We start from the raw sequence: 18,599 nt of genomic DNA on the forward strand, positions 1-18,599 counted from the left end.
TACGGTAAGATTTGAAGCTGGAGGCTTGTTTTTGAAAAATGCATCATTCTCTTTTCATTCCCACAGAACCATTTTGAATTTTATGTTTTGACAACATATTTTTCTGTACCAGCCATGGCAGGGTGGATTGATTCCCGTGAGTAGTGACACAACTGTGTCTAAGTTATCTTTCTCCTGTGGGTTTAATGCAAACATTGAACATTAGTATATATTCACAATCAAAGAAAATGATACAAAATCAAGGGATTATTTACCTTCCAAATACTTTGTATAGACTATTGCTTTAGCAAGTGCATAAAGGGACTTTATTTTAAATTTAGTCTGAACTTTATTATATTGCAGTTTTTTCCCCCTTAATATTAGTATTATCTTATTTGCTTCTTAGTAGTTCATTGATTATGTGATGATATGGTAGATTATAGAAAGGAAGGAAGGAAAGGAGGACATTTTATATTTGTTTATTAGTTCTCTTGAGTGAGGAGACAGTTGAGGCTAAATGCTGACGGCTACCTATAACCGTGTGAACACCAATGAAATCTTTTTAAAGCTAAATTTTAGTAAGGGTGGCGTGGGATGCCCAGGGGTGAGGGAACAGGGGAGGAGGTGTAGAAGTCCTAATTTGAAATGACTTTGTTTAAATGCTAGAAGTATTTTTAAAAATCCATTATTGGAACTTGAGGTTGCTATGAACTGTGGGAGCCATGCCATATAGCTGGGATTACAGAGACATGTCTTGGGGATGAGAATGGGGATGAATGTAATATAGAGGGGTACAAACTCATTAGGAAGGATAGATCCAGTAAGACAGGTGGGGGGTATGGCTCTCTATATAAATAAATAAAAATTATTGATTTAATGTGCAGGAAATTCCATAGATTTACCAGTTCAAGCCTAGTGAGGATATTTGATTTAAGCTTATAGGGGAACATTACATTACATTACATTTATTTAGCAGACGCTTTTATTCAAAGTGACATCCGAAAGTGCATATCATGGTCATTGGAACAACTATAAAACAAGGTTTGATAAGGTACAATAAGGACCATGAAAAGGACCTTACACTAGGCGTGTATTACTGACCACAAGCTTCAGATGGCAGTGTGAATTCAGTGCTCTTGGGAACCATAAAACAAGCTTATCAGGGAGTGAGACTATTATTATGGGTGACTTCAAGTACCCTGCTATTAATTGGGAATTGATGACAGGACAAAGAAAAAGTGCGGCAGAATTTTTAGATGTTATAAATGACCTTTTTGGAACAGTATGTCAGTCAGCCCACAACAGGGAAATAAATTCTGGATCTGGTGCTATGTGGTGCTCCTGACATAATTTGTAGCATAGAGGTGATTGAGCCACTTTGGACTAGTGATCATTCTAGAGTTAGTTTTGATATATTTTGGCAAATTAACAAGGCCTCATCTATGGCCAGAATTTAACATTTTAGACATGCCAATTTTAACATGATGCAAGCAAATTTAAGTAATATTGACTGGGTGCAACTTCTTGATTGCAAGACTATGAATGAAAAGTGGGTCAGGTTCAAAAGTGTTATTCTTGAGGGAAAAGTAAGTTGAAGAAGCATTCTCCCCAGTGGACTAACAAAGCCATACGGGAGTTTGAGAAAAAAAACTGTATAAGATATCTAAAAACTACAGCAGTGAGAGTAATAAGGATAAATATTGTAATATGTGGTTAGAAAGGTTAAGGGTAGAAAAAAACTACAGGAAGCTAAGAGGCTCTTTACATGATGCAAAAAGTAATCCTAAAAGTCTCTTTCAATACTGTAGTAGGAAAATTAAAGTGAAGGAGTATGTCAGGAGGATGTCAGGTGTATCAGCAGTAAAGAAGGATCATTGCTTTATAAGAATAAAGATATTTCTGATGCTTTAAATAGTTACTTTGTTGAGAGCTTTACTAGAGAAGAGGTTACTATTAGAAGTAAGGCAGTAGGCCCACATGGCGTATTCCCAAGGGTACTCAAAGAGTTAGGTGAGATCATCTTTAAACCACTTGCAGGTAATTTGAGACAGTTTTTAAAAAGTGGATAAATACCGGGGGACTGGAAGCTAGGTAATATAATACCAATATATATAGAAAAGGGCACTGTACTGATCCAGGAAACTATTGCATCCCATGTAAAATACTGGAATCTATCATTAGAGACAAGTGAGAAGTGTTTCTTGAAAATAGAAACATCCTAAGGAATAACCAGCATCGTTTTCACAAGGGAATGTCATGCATGATAAACCTGCCTTTCTTTGAAGAAGCTGCAAAGTGTTTGACTGTAACAAGGCTTATGATATTATATACTTAAATTTCCAAAAAGCATTCGATAAGGTACCACATGAGAGTCGTATTAGCAAAATGAAAGAATTAGAGGACATATTTCAGAGTGTATTCAGAACTGGCAACAGGGTAGAACACAAAGAGTTGTAGGAGGGATATTATCTGAGCAGGGAACTGTGGGAAGTGAAGTCCCACAAGGATCAGTGCTGGGACCACTACTCTTCCTCATTTATATCAATGACCTTGACAGGGACATATAAAGTACATTAGTAAAATTTTAAGATGATATAAAACTGGGAGACCCAGCTAATAGTTTGGAATCTACTAAAGTAATCCAAGAATATTTAAACAAAATGGGGAAGTGGGCAGAAACCTGGCAAATGAAATTCAATATAGCCAATTGTAAAGTTCTGCATGTGGGAAATAAAAACATTGGGCAAGATTACTTTCTGGGAGGAACAATACATGAATGTGGATATATAGCCAAAAGTACTGCGTATAAAACCAAGGACGTTCTACTTATCTTATACAATACATTTGTTAGACCACACTTGGAGTATTGTGTGCAGTTCTGGGGACCGTACTACCAGAAATATATAGAGGATCTAATCTGGAAAATGTTCAAAGAAGAGCAACCAAATTGATTCCTGGTATGAAAGATAAAAGCTATGAGGATAGACTTAAAGGAGTACCATGGTGATTTTCACACTTTCTCGGTTTTATGTGCTATTTGCACAAGAGGCATTGAAGAAACACAATGAGCAAAGTATTAAATATGTCCGTTCTGTATTTTTGGAGAAATATGCGTTTTAAATTCATCGTCCTATTTTCAACCGGTTGAGAAAGTTGTCATTTTGCTGCGTCACGAATACAGTAACCACTCCCATTTCCACGCTCCGTAAAGAAATCTGACAGGACACACCGTCCTGCTGTTCAGACAATGCAAATATTTGACTAACGTTAGGTTCACTTAAATTAGAGTGCCTTTAGATTATTTCTGGTTATATTCATTTAGCTAGCTAGCTAACGTTAGCTAGCTAGGAGGTTTGCTTTCATAAGGCAATGTTATCGATAACGTTAGCTTGCTAGTTTGCTTTTATGAGGACGTTATAGTTGTGCTTTTATCTTAACTTGGCTAGCTAGATAGCAAAAATTATAATTTGATATAAGTCAACGTCCTTACCTTAGCTATCTATCGATACTTGATATACTATTAAGCTAGCTAGCTTGTGAAAATTCAGTCTCCCAAAGAGAGCGCGTAGCATGGGGGTAGCTATGGTAACGGGGCACGGTCTGTCAATCATAGCTAACTGACAGTTCTCATTACCACGCCCAGACGGTTCGGGTGAATTTTTATAGTGGGAAATTTAGGCTTAGAAAAATACGTTTTAAAGTACATTGAAATGACTGAAGAATAAAAAAATGATGCACATTTGTTTTGTTGTTGCCTAAAGACAACTGGGAAGTGTCACGTTCAACCACCATGGTACTCCTTTAAGATGCTTATTCTCTTCAAGCTTAGGCCTGTTCTTGACATTATGTTATGTTATAAATTCAAATTGAGTTAAATTAAATGGAGAAAATAATAATAAGAAAAAAAATATTAATACTAATACTAATAATAATACTTGTTTTTATTATGTGACCAAAGACCAGTGTAGCATACAGTATATATTAGAGAAGTTTAAACACAATATTATTCTGATAAGCAAATGATAGCATCCTGATGATGTTTGTTTTAATGAAGAGATTATTTTATATTTGGAGTTGTACACAATACCGTATGTGGGTTCCACATTTTCTATTGTGCCTCATTGTGCATTAAGTAATGACTCACTGTGCTATTTCCAGGAGATGTGAAACCAGAGGATTTGCGGAGAAGAGCCAGTGCTGAATTTGAGCATCCCAACAGTACGTTAATACCCCCGAAGAAAAAAAAAACTAACTATTTATTTCTATGAACTGGCGAAACATATACAAACGTCTAAAAATACTTTTTTATTTTAAAGTGCAATTCCTTGACCTTGTATTATAGTAAACATTTTGTCCCGCTTTGCAGTGTCTGAGCTGAGGGTTGTGCTGCTGGGGAAGTCTGGAGAACTGAAGAGTAAAGTGGGGAACATCATCCTGGGGGCAGAGGTCCTTTCAGTGAAAGATGAGTGTGAGAGAGCGCAAGGTCTGGTGAATGGGAGGCCTGTGGCTCTGATCAACACTCCAGACTTACTGGACCCCAAGCTCCCCGATAGGAAATTATTCCATCAGATAGAGAGATGTGTTACCCTGTCTGCCCCAGGTCCTCATGCACTCCTGCTGCTGCTGGAGAACGACAACATTACATCTGAGGGGAAAAAAAGATTAGAGAGAATCCTGCACTCTTTCAGCCCTGAGGCCTTCATGTACTCGATGGTACTGACCACTAAAATAACTCTCCATGACCTGCCTTATACCCAAGTTCTGCAAATGTGTAGTGGAAGGTGTTACACGTTTCACAACACAGATGAGACTGATTACACCCAGGTTACTGAACTAATGGAGAAAATAGAGCAGATGGTGGGGGAGAATGGAGGAGGTTTCCTCAGCTGTGAGATGTTCAAGGAGCCAGAGTCAGCCACGCTTGGAGCGAGTCAGGTACCTCTGAGGAAGGCTGAACAGAAGGTGGAGAGGAAGGAGAAACCAAGGGCTCTATCTAAACAACGACAGGAAATTAAAGGAAAAAAAGGTAAGACAAGAATCAGTCAAAGAAAAGATATGCTGAAATTAGTTTGTGTTACTAACTGTGAGAATTGATTTGATAGCTAAATTACCCCTTAATGCTTCCAAACATTGAATAAATAAAGATAAACACTGGATAAATAAAGATACATGAAACCTGAGAGAAAATCAGGCTTTTGTTTTGCTACAGAAAATACAGTTATAGCACTCTGAACCGATGCATAAAACATTGAAAACGTATCACCTATTATTCACAAACTGACAATATGCTAAGTTAATTTCATATTTCAGATGTTAACTTTTGGCATGTAGCATTAAGTCAAGCAAACAAATGGATGGAAACTCAGCTGTGGAATTACACCTGAGTACTGATGAATGAAAGCTGAGGGTGTGCTGCAATGCATGCTGGGTAATGACTCTCAACAGGGCGAAAATGACAATAATGCAGTGAGATAAGTCACAAGACAACAGTCACAAGATAACGGACTCTTCTTCTTTATTTCCAGTGGCTGGGGGAGACGGACTGAACCTGGTGTTGTTTGGGAGGAGAGGAGCTGGGAAGATGTTCGCAGGGAACACCATCCTGGGACGGAGGGAGTCCAGTGTGGATTCCAGCTCCTCTTCAGTGTGTGAGAGCAGAGATGGAGAAGTGGACGGTCGCCTGGTTACCGTGGTGGAAATGCCAGCTCTGTGTGATGCACAGCTCACTGCATCTGCTGTGTCTCGTCTCTTTACCTCTCTCTGTGGCCATGGAGTCCATGCCTTCTTCCTGGTCACTCCAGCTCCTCCCCTCACTGATGAAGACAAGGCAGAAATAACCAGGATTCAGGAGACATTTGGCTCAAGAGTCACTGATTACATGATGGTCATTTTTACCCATGAGAATCCAGCTGCTCCACCTGTTCGTGACTTTCTGCAGCAAAGTAAGGATATTCAGGAGCTTCTGAGGATCTGTGGAAACAGGTACTTTGTTTTCTACAACCAGCACATTCTCAACAACCCAGCAGTTCCAAGGCTTCTGCAGGTCATAGAAGAGATAAAGAGAAAAACAAGAAGCTGCTTTTCCCTGGATATGTACTGGGAGGCACAGCTCGAGAGGAATGGTCGAGAGCTGGAGGCCAGGCACAAGACTGAGCTGGAGGAGAAGGACAGGAAGATCAGAGAATTAGAAGAACGTATAAAGGGCACATCACAGGGTAAGTGGAGAGGTTCATCATTTCTTCATAAGGGTATATCAGTGGACAAGTGTGGAAAGGTTCATCATTTCTTCATAAGGGTATATCAGTGGACGAGTGTGGAGAGGTTCATCATTTGTTTATTCTTGTGAAATGCTTCACTTCAAAAAGCATTCTAATCCAGTAGTTCGTTGTGTGTCAACAAGTCCTGTGTTCTGGCATCAAATGAAGGAACACATAATGATGAGAACAAGCCATTAAGTCCACTTTATCCTTCAGACGTTCCATTAATCTACAGAATTTTACCTACATATTCTAACCATGCCAGAGAATTCTAAGCATGCCGGTGAATTCTGTCCAACAAAGCAATTTAGAATCACCTGTCTTAGTTAGTGGTTTCCACCTCGCATGTTCCATGTTTGTGAAAACATGATGAACAGTCATGATGGACTGATGGATGGCATTTATTTATATGTGACCTTCTTTTAGCAATTTCTTCCCAGCACCTATATATTGTGACACTGTCTACATAACCCCCACAGGATTGTGCAGAAAGATCAATGTTAATTAAATCTGTTTTTTTCTAATTACAAATGGCATATATACCACAGGTGTCAGAATTCAGTTTTCGACAGCTAAAGGCACTCCTGGTTGGTTTATTGGTTTATGGTGGAATCGGTTGATTGCTGGTATTCAATGTGTTTCAGCACCAGAGATTTATTTAATCACTGACTAGCTGATGAGTCCACACACCTTGTTTTCAAGGTCTTCACTAGCAGCTCATTTAAAGGAAACCATACCTGCTGACACTGCTGTGCTTTAGGACTTTGACACCCCTGAGAAGGCTTTTTATGATGGCCTTGATTCTCCAGATTTTCTCTCTGAGTTGTACTGTGTGTCCTTATTTGGCAGGCGCTGGGGGTAAAGACCAGAGCTCTGACTGTGTGAGGATAGTGCTTGTGGGGAAGACAGGAAGTGGGAAAAGTGCCACAGGAAACACCATACTGCAGAGGGAGGAGTTCGAGTCGGATATCAGTATGAAATCAGTGACGACCTGCTGTAAGAAAGGAGTAGGGGAAGTAGCTGGCAGGCGTGTTGCTGTAGTTGACACGCCGGGTATCTTTGACACATCATTTTCTAAGGAGGAGGTCCAGCAGGAAATAGCCAAATGCATCTCCTTTTTGGCCCCAGGACCTCATGTGTTTCTCCTAGTGCTACAGATTGGAAGAATCACAAAGGAGGAGAAGGACACATTGCAGCTCATTAAGAGCACCTTTGGTAAAACGGCTGAAATGTTCACCATAGTCATATTCACAAGAGGGGATGCACTTACAAATAAATCCATTGAAAGCTTCATTCAACGAGGTGACCCTGTAATCCAAAATCTGATTAAAGACTGTGGAAACAGGTTTCATGTCTTCAATAATACTGACATGAGCAATCGCACCCAAGTGTCTGAGCTGCTGGATAAGATAGACGTGATGGTTCAGAGGAATGGAGGCTGTTACACCAATGAGATGTTCCAGGAGGCAGAATTTACCATAAGGAAAGAGTGCGAAAGAATACTGAGTGTGAATGCGGAAGAGATGCAGAGAGAGAAGAAGATGCTGGAGGAAAAACATGAAGCGGAGATGAAAGAGATGAGGAGGAAGATGGAAGAGCAGAGACACAAAGCAAAAGAAGAAATAATGCTTCAGGAAAAAAATCTGAAAGACAAAGAAGAACATTTCAGGATGGAGCTAGAAAAGTGGAAGAAAAAAGAGAAGGAAAAAAAAGAGAGGAGAGAGAGGGAAGACATAGAGAGGAAGGCAAGACAAGAATCAGAGTGGAAGAGCAAAATAGATGAGATTGAGGAAACGAAAAGGACGCTGGAAAAGGAGTTGAAATGTAGGGAAGAGGAAGAGAAGCAGAGGGAGGAAAGAGAGAGGAAAAAGAGGAAAGAGCTGATAGAAAAACAAAAAAGAGAAAAGATAGAATTTGAGGCAAGGCAAGCAGAAGAAAAGAAAAAGAGAGATCGAGAGGAGCAGGAGAGGAAAAACAATGAGGCGAGACAAAGACTTGAGTGGGAACAGAGAATTAAAGAGGCAGAAAATGAGATAAAAGAGGTACAGGAAGACATTAAGAAAAGAGCTAAGGAATGGGAGCAGGAAAGGGAAAAGGAACAGAAAAGGAAAGAGAAGGATGAGCAGTACAGGAGACAGAAAGAAGAGAACGAGAGAACAGAGTATGCATTGAAAGAACACAAAATGCGGGAAGAGTTTGAAAAAGTAATGGAACAAGAAAGACAAAAGGGAGAGAATGAAAGGAGATCTAAAGAGCAACTAGAAAGGGAGCTTGAAGAAAAGCAAAAGCAGCTGGAAAAACAACAAGAGCAGTTAGACAAGGAAAGAAAAGAGGAGGCAGACAGACGATTTAAGGAGGACACACAGAGAAAAGAGGAGGAGAGGAAAAGGGAGGAATTGTTGCAGAAGGAACTTGAGAAGGAACGTGAAGACCTTCAGAAGATGAAGATTGATGAAGAGGCTAAGAGAACAAAAGAAGCAAAAACATTTAAAGACATGGAGGAACACTATCGTAGAATCATTCTTGAAAATAATCAGAAATATGAAGAAGCTGCTAGAAAAACAGCAGAGGAATTTAATAACTTTATTAAGGAACAGGAAAGAAAGCTAACTCAATTTCAAGAAGAGCTTCAGCACCAAACTGCACATGGTCATGAGAAAAAGAAAGGCAAAAAATGTTTAATAATGTAGTGCTGAAAAAGGCATGTGCTCATGTGCTAGGCCAGTGTTTCTCAACCCTGGTCCTGGGGACCCACTGCCCTGCATGTTTTAGATGTTTCCCAGCTCCAAAACACCTGATTCAAATGAATGGGTCGTCATCAAGCTCTGCAGAAGCCTGATAACGACCCATTCATTTGAATCAGGTGTGTTGGGGCAGGGAGACATCTGAAACATGCAGGGCAGTGGGTCCCCAGGACCAGGGTTGAGAAACACTGTGCTAGGCCATGGAATGTACAATTACTTCTGTGTTGATCAAGTTCTCCATGTGGAATGCTCCAATGGACAGAAGACTGCCTTGTGAAAACATGAATTTTGGGCCCTTTATTAGCAGATGCTTTCCCCACATTTTTGTTTGAATTTTTAATGGTCAATCATGCATGCTCACCCTGCAAGGGTCCTCATCAGAAGCTCAGATATAATAAGAGGCTCTCCTCGGAAGCAGGCGGTGTCAGCTGTATGCTCTGTGTACCGCAGTTAGCAAGGTGGGCTGTATGTGTGGCTCTACAGATGAAATGGTGAACGCCAGACCTTCGGGCCCTGTCCATGTCCCAGAATATTCCAGAACCGTTCCTTAACAGGATGAGCCACCCAGCAGCCCCAGGGGCCTCTATGTTCAGGAACCGCTTAAAAGCTCTTTCAAAGAAAAAAACAAAATAAAAAAAAACGTGGATCAGGAACACATCAGATCAGATGTTCTCAAAGATATTTATTCATTTAGAGCAACCCCACATTACTGCCAGTTACATCATTACCAGCAGTCACTCCATTACCTGTAATGCTTCTTCTGAACAGTCCCAGGACACTGGATGTAGCTGGGTTTACACAGCTAGAGTAGTGTTCAGGCACTATACAAGCAGACTGACATCATTACATTTACTACAACAGTGGGCTCAGAGTCAGATTGTGTGAGATCGGTGTCAGTTCCAGAAATGTCCAGTGTGAGGGGGTGCCCCACAGATATAAACCCCAAGACCCTGCTTCTATAGTGTAGCTTCCTGTTTGCCTCGTTTCTTCTTGTGTAAATTCTAAATATATGCACAAAACAAACAGAACACGTATATTGCTTGGTTCGTTGATAATGAATGAATGAATGAATGCATGAATGAATGAATGAATGATTGGCACGATTTTAACATTTTATTATTTTATTATTATTTTTTACATTGATCATCCTGATTTTATAATCTTTTTTTACCTGCTTTTTTTTTACTAAATCGACAAGATCAAAATAAGACGGTGTTACCGTTTTGTGTCGCTATCTGCTTTTTCGGCTTGCTAACGGAGACGCAGTTCCAGACACGTATGGCCATCTTGTGATCGCCCTACCATGCCAGCGTGTGCCTCCTCGTCCGGCTGAGAGGGCTGCCTCTGCCTGGAGTGGAGAATCACGGAGCTGGAGAGGAGAACATCTGTCCTCCACCAGGTCAAAGAGAATGAGGAGCTCCTGGACTCCTCTGGAGACCATGGGACCATGGCGGGATAAGAGCTGGACTCAGCCGTCCCATGTCCTGGAGTTGCTGCAGAGCAGGCTGAAGATCTTGGATCCAGCTGAGCACTAGACCCAACTGGCCGGCTAGCTCCACTTCACCCCAATGCAGGGCAGTCCGCAGAAGTCTGCCTTCTATCAGACCAAAACAGGAAACAGACTGTTTACCTTGCTGACAGGGGGTCAGCAGGGTATGATAAAGAGACAGTGCTCAGGTACAACACATCCAGTTGAATCAGCGTTATGTAAAACCTAGGTTCTCCATAATACAATGCAATCCTGTTTTGTATTGTTGGAAGACCGATGTCATGGGGAAGGAGTTGGTGTCTCAGCAATAAAGGTTAACCCAGAGTGATATGCGTAAAGAGATGGTGCAAGCATGTTGTTGTGTTTTGTTGTGTTTTGTTATATCTGTGTCATCATTTGATGTCTTGGTATTTTAGTTTGATCTTTGAATATATAAGGGGAAAGCTGCAATGGTTTGGGACACTTGTCAACACTGTCTCCTGTGCATATGCCTGTGTATATGGCCATTTCACCACTCACATTTTGCACAATTGTATATTGTCATTATTACTGAACACACAGAACAATAAGCTGTAAACTATATTGAATCCTGTCTTAGTGAAGGGGGGGTCAGCCATTCTTATTGAAGCATCTCCTCATAATTAGAGTTTTATTTTTTTGTACAGCACAGTAGAAGAAATGGGGGTGGACTGACTGCCATCTTTTAAAATTCCGTAAACTGTAAGGTTAATTTAGTACCTTTGAGTACCATGCTGTTCTGCATAAATGCCAGCTCTCAGTGCTGGCTGTCAGTGCGCAGGCCATCCAAACAAGCTTCCACAATGATTTCTGAGAGCTCTTATCCATAATCCACACAAAACCTGTTGGAATTATCATCAGTGGAGGTTCTAATTTGCACACAGATACAGACACTGACCCCAAGGCTATTCTATTATTTACTATTAACTATAGGACCTACTGAATTCTATGGCTTTTATTCAGCATGTTTCAGGACCGATCCACAGCCGTGGTCACACCTTAGTTCTGGTCATTTCTAGAGGACTTTTCATGTGATTTTCAGATTAACCTACAGTGTCCAAGTTAAACTACGCGGTCGTTCCCTGCACTTGGAACTGTACTTCCCTCTAGGGTTTTCAACACACCTGTTCCTGGTTTTGGTTATACACTTTGTTGTATGTCGCTCTGGATAAGAGCATCTGCCAAATGCCTATAATGTAATGTAATGTAATCTGTAATATCATATTGTCAATACTGCCATATCTGATCACTAGTGCATTATTTTTAATACTATGATCAATTGCAAACAACTAAAAACAGAAACGTGATATTACCCCTTTGGTTGCTCGGCACTATACTTCTTATTTCTGCACCCATCCAAATCTGACTGCACTGATTTACATAATCAACGCTCAGCCGAAAACTCTGTGGCTCCCGTTAAGGTAAAAAATATTCTCAAAACAGGAGGTGGAATGGAGGAATGAAAGGTGGAATGGAGGAATGAAAGGTGGAATGGAGGAATGAAAGGTGAAATGGAGGAATGAAAGCATCCCACAGCTTAAGCGATGCTGTCGTGGGGCAGAGCGGAGACGGAGGACAATCAAATCACAGGTATTTTATGACGTTTGGCACAGAGTTTTTTTTTTTAATTCTAAATGATATTTATAATAACCCCAGAAAGCCGCTTTCCACTATCGACCACCTCCTCAATTGTCCCCATGTCCACACAAGGGATTTGTCACTTTTTTTTTTTCTTTTTTCTGAGTTGAATATTTTTCAAAGTTGAAAATATTAATTCTGGTGTAGAACAATCCCTACCCATTAATTTGATGTAATTAACCCCCCTATTCCTCCATGCAGAGTCTTCTTAGATTGATTTGAAATTATTCCTCATGACATGCTGCACAAAGTTGTTGCTGAATTCAAGTCCCCAGCAAGTCTTGTAGACCCCATCGCCACCTTGCTTTTTAACAGGCACTGATCTTAACTGGTTTAAGACCTAACTAACAGACCATTCCTTCCCGGTTAACCTGGGCAAGCACAACTCTGAGGGTTTTAATGTCATGCAGTGTCCCTCAGGGATCAGTTCTCAGACCAGTCCTTTTTAACCTTGATATGCAACCTCTGGGAGGTGTTATGATCCGGACTTAGCAGGACTTGAGTGTCACTGTTGACACCAGCTCGCACGTGGAGATCCCGCGGCCTGAAAAGTGTGCGCTTGTTTGCAAGCCCTGGTTTTCTTTTCTCCTGGGTAATTAGTGCTACTGATTGGCCAGAATGTCTTCACACCTGACTCCCAGGCAAAGGGAGGGTGGACAACCAGCAGTTCTCAGCCCTCGAGAACCGTGAGTTGCTGATCCCTGCATTAAAGAATACATTGCAGAAGGTCATCCTCAGGTTGAGAACCTGACTGAAAACTGTGGAGGCAGGTACCCTGTCTGCGATAACAATAAACAAAAAAATGTCAAGCCATTGACCTGTTTAAAAAAGGTTGAGAAGATGAACTGGGAGAATGGAGGAAGCTACTGCACTCGTGAGATGTTCCTGGAAGCAGAAGTGGCAATGATAGAAATACAGACGGAGAAAGAAAAGGAGGAAGAAGTGAAGAGAGAACTGGAGACGTTACAGACCAAGTATAAATCAGGAGTTGACACTTGACAAAAAAGTGGGGCAAGGGGGATCTGGAATACAGAGGGGGGAGGACAAATTCATAGAACGGAAAAAGCAGGAGAGGAGGCTGAAAGAGAGAAGAACACAGAAGAAATAATATTCCCGATAAAGAGCAGGGAGAATTACAGGGACACCTGACACTTCTGGTGAGGAAAGGAGGAGAGGAAGGGAGAGGAGGAAATGAGGTGAGGGAAGGAGGTGAGGAAGGGAGAGGAAGAAAGGAGGTGAGGAAGGGAGGAGAGGAAGGGAGAGGAGGAAATGAGGTGAGGGAAGGAGGTGAGGAAGGGAGAGGAAGAAAGGAGGTGAGGGAAGGAGGTGAGGAAAGGAGAGGAGGAAATGAGGTGAGGGAAGGAGGAGAGGAAGGGAAGAGAGGAAGGGAGAGGAGGAAATGAGGTGAGGGAAGGAGGAGAGGAAAGGAGGTGAGGAAGGGAGAAGAGGAAGGGAGAGGAGGAAATGAGGTGAGGGAAGGAGGAGAGGAAGGGAGAGGAGGAAATGAGGAGAGGAAAGGAGGAGAGGAAGGGAGAGGAGGAAATGAGGTGAGGGAAGGAGGAGAGGAAGGGAGAGGAGGAAGGGAGAGGAGGGAAGGAGGAGAGGAAGGGAGAGGAGGAAATGAGGAGAGGAAAGGAGGTGAGGAAGGGAGAGGAGAAAATGAGGTGAGGGAAGGAGGAGAGGAAGGGAGAGGAGGAAATGAGGTGAAGGAAGGAGGTGAGGAAAGGAGGAGAGGAAGGGAGAGGAGGAAATGAGGTGAGGGAAGGAGGTGAGGAAGGGAGAGGAAGAAAGGAGGTGAGGGAAGGAGGAGAGGAAAGGAGAGGAGGAAATGAGGTGAGGGAAGAAGGAGAGGAAGGGAAGAGAGGAAGGGAGAGGAGGAAATGAGGTGAGGGAAGGAGGAGAGGAAAGGAGGTGAGGAAGGGAGAAGAGGAAGGGAGAGGAGGAAATGAGGTGAGGGAAGGAGGAGAGGAAGGGAGGAGAGGAAGGGAGAGGAGGAAATGAGGTGAGGGAAGGAGGAGAGGAAGGGAGAGGAGGAAATGAGGTGAGGGAAGGAGGAGAGGAAGGGAGGAGAGGAAGGGAGAGGAGGAAATGAGGTGAGGGAAGGAGGAGAGGAAGGGAGAGGAGGAAATGAGGAGAGGAAAGGAGGAGAGGAAGGGAGAGGAGGAAATGAGGTGAGGGAAGGAGGAGAGGAAAGGAGGTGAGGAAGGGAGATGAGAAAATGAGGTGAGGGAAGGAGAAGAGGAAGGGAGAGGAGGAAATGAGGTGAAGGAAGGAGGTGAGGAAAGGAGGAGAGGAACGGAGAGGAGGAAATGAGGTGAGGGAAGGAGGAGAGGAAAGGAGGTGAGAAAGGGAGAGGAGGGAAGGAGGTGAGGAAAGGAGAGGAGGAAATGAGGTGAGGGAAGGAGGAGAGGAAGGGAGGACAGGAAGGGAGAGGAGGAAATGAGGTGAGGGAAGGGAGGAGAGGAAGGGAGAGGAGGAAATGAGGTGAAGGAAGGAGGTGAGGAAAGGAAGAGAGGAAGGGAGAGGAGGAAATGAGGTGATGGAAGGAGGAGAGGAAAGGAGGTGAGGAAGGCAGAGGAGGAAAGGAGGTGAGGAAGGGAGAGGAGGAAAGGAGGTGAGGAAGGCAGAAGAGGAAGGGAGGTGAGGGAAGGAGGAGAGGAAGGGAGAGGAGGAAATGAGGTGATGGAAGGAGGAGAGGAAGGGAGAGGAGGAAATGAGGTGAGGGAAGGAGGAGAGGAAAGGAGAGGAGGAAATGAGATGAAGGAAGGAGGTGAGGAAAGGAGGAGAGGAAGGGAGAGGAGGAAATGAGGTGATGGAAGGAGGAGAGGAAAGGAGGTGAGGAAGGGAGAGGAGGAAAGGAAGTGAGGAAGGGAGAAGAGGAAGGGAGAGGAAATGAGGTGAGGGAAGGAGGAGAGGAAGGGAGAGGAGGAAATGAAATGAGGGAAGGAGGTGAGGAAAGGAGGAGAGGAAGGGAGAGGAGGAAATGAGGTGAGGGAAGGAGGAGAGGAATATTAATTGACAGTGCAATTGTTGTACCGTCAAAGCATCACATTGATTTTATATTGTCATATAATTAATTATGAAATATATTTCCACATCCCCATACTGTACTTTTCATCTCTCTCTTTTTTTATTTTTAACTAAACTAAGATTTATGAACTGTCTGGACCCTGAGATCTGCTGGGAGGTGGTTGAAAAAAGGTACAAACCAATGAATATCTCAGCTCAAAATAGTTGTATCTTTAATGTATTGTGCACATAATTGTAATTAAGGAAAACGATGTTTTAAAAAGAATGTATACTATTGGTACTAGCTTTTACATAAAATATTTCAAGTTTACTGAGTGTAATTAATGCTGAGAATTTTTTTACCCACGAAAATAATCGGGCATCCTCCTCTTTTGTCCTCCCTTTCTTCCTCCTTTATCCATCTTTCTTAAACTGTGGAATTGAAACAAAATAAAACCAGTGGCGACTGGTGAGCTGAAAATTGGTGGGGTGCAAAACTTTCCTTTAAACTAATCATTGATCTCGAACTGTTTTAATTAATTTTCAGTGATTAACAATGCAAACGATCTGAAGCAATTGGAAAGGGACACAGCTTCTTCGCATTGTGTTAGGGAGTTTAAATGATAAATGCGATTTAGAAAAATCCGTTTTAATCACTAAGCAGTGGCGGAATCTTCCCCTGATTTTCCTTGAGTATCAATGCAATTAATGCACAAAATAGGCTACTCAATACTATCATATACAGCCAGCTCTCCCCAAATAGGCAGTTTTCGCGAGTAGCCTAGGCCTTATAGCCAACATTTATTTTAATTTGCAGTACGAAATTGTGCACATTTTTAATCAACATTATTTGTGGATACATGCACTTCTTTCTCCGCACTCGAATTCATGGCAAATATCTGCAATGCGTAGATTGTAAACAAAATTGAAGTGTAGGTTTTGTTTTTGCTTGTTATTCTGAAAGCTAACACGGTAGATAACAGACTGGTTTATCTTGTTTATTAAGTGCAGACTAGCTACTTGGTGAAAATAGAATTTATGATTTAATCTCCCTAACACGGTATGAAGACGCTGTGTGTTAGGCTACCTGCCATTTGATTAGTCCGATTGTTGGCACGCTTGATAATAAAGGAAAATCACTAATGATTAGTTTAAAGGAAAGTTTTGAGCCCCACCAATTTTCAGCTCACCCGTCGCCGCTGTGAACGTTATGTAGGTATGAGGGAAATATTCAGTCCAGCTTAGCTGCTGACCAGCAACCTGCTGATTTTGCTCAAGCAGTCTAAGTTGCTGTTCATAATAGCCGGCGTTCGTGGGGGCTGTTCATTCATCTCTCTTTGAAATGTTGCATAGATGAAATTACATGTTAATGAAATTGCCTACCGCGTACCCTGCATAACAGTAATAGCCTACATGAACTATCTTGCCTGTTTTATTTATTTATTTTTTCTCTTACTGAACTAAGTTTGGATAGACTGCAAACCATCTGATGTTCTCATATTTTCCAATGGTGGCAACTGCTACCATGAATGAATTTCGTGTTCATTATAGCCAGACCTATAAATATTGACTGAAATGCAAGGTAAAACGTCGGTTTTTAAATATTTCGACTGCGAAATTAACACATATAGCTAATAACTACAGGTTCTAAGCTTCATTTTGATGTATAGGTTGTGGGGGTTTGAAAGAAATCCAGCTACCACACCAGGCTTGTGTCTTGCTAGCTCCCGCACCTCCTCCTCGATGCGAGAGTTTCCCTGAGTGATAGCCGGGAACGGTCAGCTCTTCAGCCCGCTGCCTGCTGTGCGCTGACTCGGTGGGGGCGACTACAGAATATACCGATCACTTTTCAATAATGTGTAGTAAAGGAAAGTGAAATCAGTCCTATGTTGTAAACAGAATGGGCATTTTTATCTAGGCTAGTGGCCATCCACAATGATATGAATCGATCTGAAGAAACATAATGGCTGACGCATTTTATTTGTTAAACATTTTGCAGCGCAGTGGCTCAAAATGCGTGTGTGTAACTGGTGCCCGCACCCTCTTTTCTTGCAGTTCAAGTCTTGCAAGTCATGTTCTTATTTGATGGAAAGAGGTGAGTCATTGAAGGTGAACAAAGAGGAAGTAGAAGAGAAGAAGGGGGAGAAGCAGAACTTTTTTCGAGAGAGATTTTTAAAAATCTACTAATTTATTTTGCCTTTTTCAGTAGGCTAGTTTAATTACCAAAAAATATTTACGCAAAATGTATTCTCTCTATATGTTTTTTAATGCTCAGTTTAGTAGTATTTTATTTTTGCCTTTTTTAGACGTTCTCTATATAAGTAGATATTATAAACAATCAAAGTGAAATCAATACAATGATTTGTAAGTACATTCTCTTTTATACTACCTACGTGAGTGTAATCATGTAATTCTATGAAGTATAACCACAGTATTTACTATCTACCGTTTGTTTTTCTGTACATATATATAAGTATATATATACTTTCTGCCTGTGAACAATAATTAAAGTCGTCGTAACAGGTAGATTAAGCAAATGTGAGCCAAGTGCAACAGTCAAAAATGTATATTAGTAGTATATTTGTAAATACATAATTATTACCTGCGGTAAGATTTGAAGCTGAAGGCTTGTTTTTGAAAAATGCAACATTCTCTTTTCATTCCCACAGGACCATTTTGAATTTTATGTTTTGAGAACATATTTTTCTGTAACGGCCATGGCAGGGTGGATTGATTCCGGTGAGTAGTGACACAACTGTGTCTAAGTTATCTCTCTCCTGTGGGTTTAATGCAAACATTGAACATTAGTATATATTCACAATCAAAGAAAATGATACAAAATCAAGGGATTATTTCCTTTACAAATACTTTGTATAGAGTACTGCTTTAGCAAGTGCAAAAAGGGACTTTATTTTAAATTTAGTCTGAACTTCATTATATTACAGTTTTTTCTTCTTCTTAGTATTACTATTATCTTATTTACTTCTTAGTAGTTCATTGATTATGTGATGATATGGTAGATTATGGAAAGGAAGGAAGGAAAGGAGGACATTTTATATTTATTTATTAGTTCTCTTGAGTGAGGAGACAGTTGAGGTTAAATGCTGATGGCTACCTATAACCATGTGAACACCAATGAAATCTTTTTAAAGCTAAATTTTAGTAAGGGTGGCGTGGGATGCCCAGGGGTGAGGGAATAGGGGAGGAGGTGTAGAGGTCCTAATTTGAAATTACTTTGTTTAAATGCTAGAAGTATTTTAAAAAATCCATTATTGGAACTTGAGGTTGCTAGGAACTGTGGGAGCCATGCCATATAGCTGGGATTACAGAGACATGTCTTGGGGATGAGAATGGGGATGAATATAATATAGAGGGGTACAAACTCATTAGGAAGGATAGATCCAGTAAGACAGGTGGGGGGTATGGCTCTCTATATAAATAAATAAAAATTATTGATTTAATGTG

General features: G+C 41.3%; 4 protein-coding genes across 4 annotated transcripts in view; all 4 read left to right on the forward strand.

The window, feature by feature from the left end:
- Window positions 1-70: 70 nt before the first annotated feature.
- The window catches only part of LOC118233357 (GTPase IMAP family member 8-like), a 105,393-nt gene continuing 86,864 nt past the window's right edge, over window positions 71-18,599 (forward strand). The window contains exon 1 of the mRNA XM_035428997.1: window positions 71-136. Within this exon, the coding sequence (XP_035284888.1) occupies window positions 115-136 (22 nt within the window). The 5' untranslated portion in view covers window positions 71-114. The remainder of the gene's footprint in view (window positions 137-18,599) is intronic.
- LOC118233358 (GTPase IMAP family member 8-like) lies at window positions 74-8,983 on the forward strand. The gene is made up of 5 exons (XM_035429001.1): window positions 74-136; window positions 4,138-4,197; window positions 4,346-5,005; window positions 5,505-6,194; window positions 7,086-8,983. Exons 1-5 carry the CDS (start codon window positions 115-117, stop codon window positions 8,924-8,926), a joined length of 3,273 nt encoding a protein of 1,090 aa, XP_035284892.1. The 5' UTR covers window positions 74-114; the 3' UTR covers window positions 8,927-8,983.
- LOC118233356 (GTPase IMAP family member 8-like) overlaps window positions 17,393-18,599 on the forward strand; it is a 121,007-nt gene continuing 119,800 nt past the window's right edge. The window contains exons 1-2 of the mRNA XM_035428996.1: window positions 17,393-17,498; window positions 17,804-17,873. Coding sequence (XP_035284887.1) covers window positions 17,852-17,873 — 22 coding nt within the window. The 5' untranslated portion in view covers window positions 17,393-17,498; window positions 17,804-17,851. The remainder of the gene's footprint in view (window positions 17,499-17,803; window positions 17,874-18,599) is intronic.
- Window positions 17,804-18,599, forward strand: part of LOC118233360 (stress response protein NST1-like) — a 105,334-nt gene continuing 104,538 nt past the window's right edge. Inside the window, exon 1 of the mRNA XM_035429003.1 lies at window positions 17,804-17,873. Within this exon, the coding sequence (XP_035284894.1) occupies window positions 17,852-17,873 (22 nt within the window). The 5' untranslated portion in view covers window positions 17,804-17,851. The remainder of the gene's footprint in view (window positions 17,874-18,599) is intronic.

Source organism: Anguilla anguilla, chromosome 8, assembly GCF_013347855.1.
Source record: "Anguilla anguilla isolate fAngAng1 chromosome 8, fAngAng1.pri, whole genome shotgun sequence".
Lineage (NCBI taxonomy): Eukaryota > Metazoa > Chordata > Actinopteri > Anguilliformes > Anguillidae > Anguilla > Anguilla anguilla.

What these genes read in the sequence shown, in the direction of transcription:
- LOC118233358 (XM_035429001.1), top strand. Translation starts at nt 115, where the DNA reads ATGGCAGGGTGGATTGATTCCC. An exon ending in TGAATTTGAGCATCCCAACA is followed by an intron (nt 4,198 to 4,345) that starts GTACGTTAATAC and finishes CCCGCTTTGCAG; the next exon opens with TGTCTGAGCTGAGGGTTGTG. An exon ending in GGAAATTAAAGGAAAAAAAG is followed by an intron (nt 5,006 to 5,504) that starts GTAAGACAAGAA and finishes CTTTATTTCCAG; the next exon opens with TGGCTGGGGGAGACGGACTG.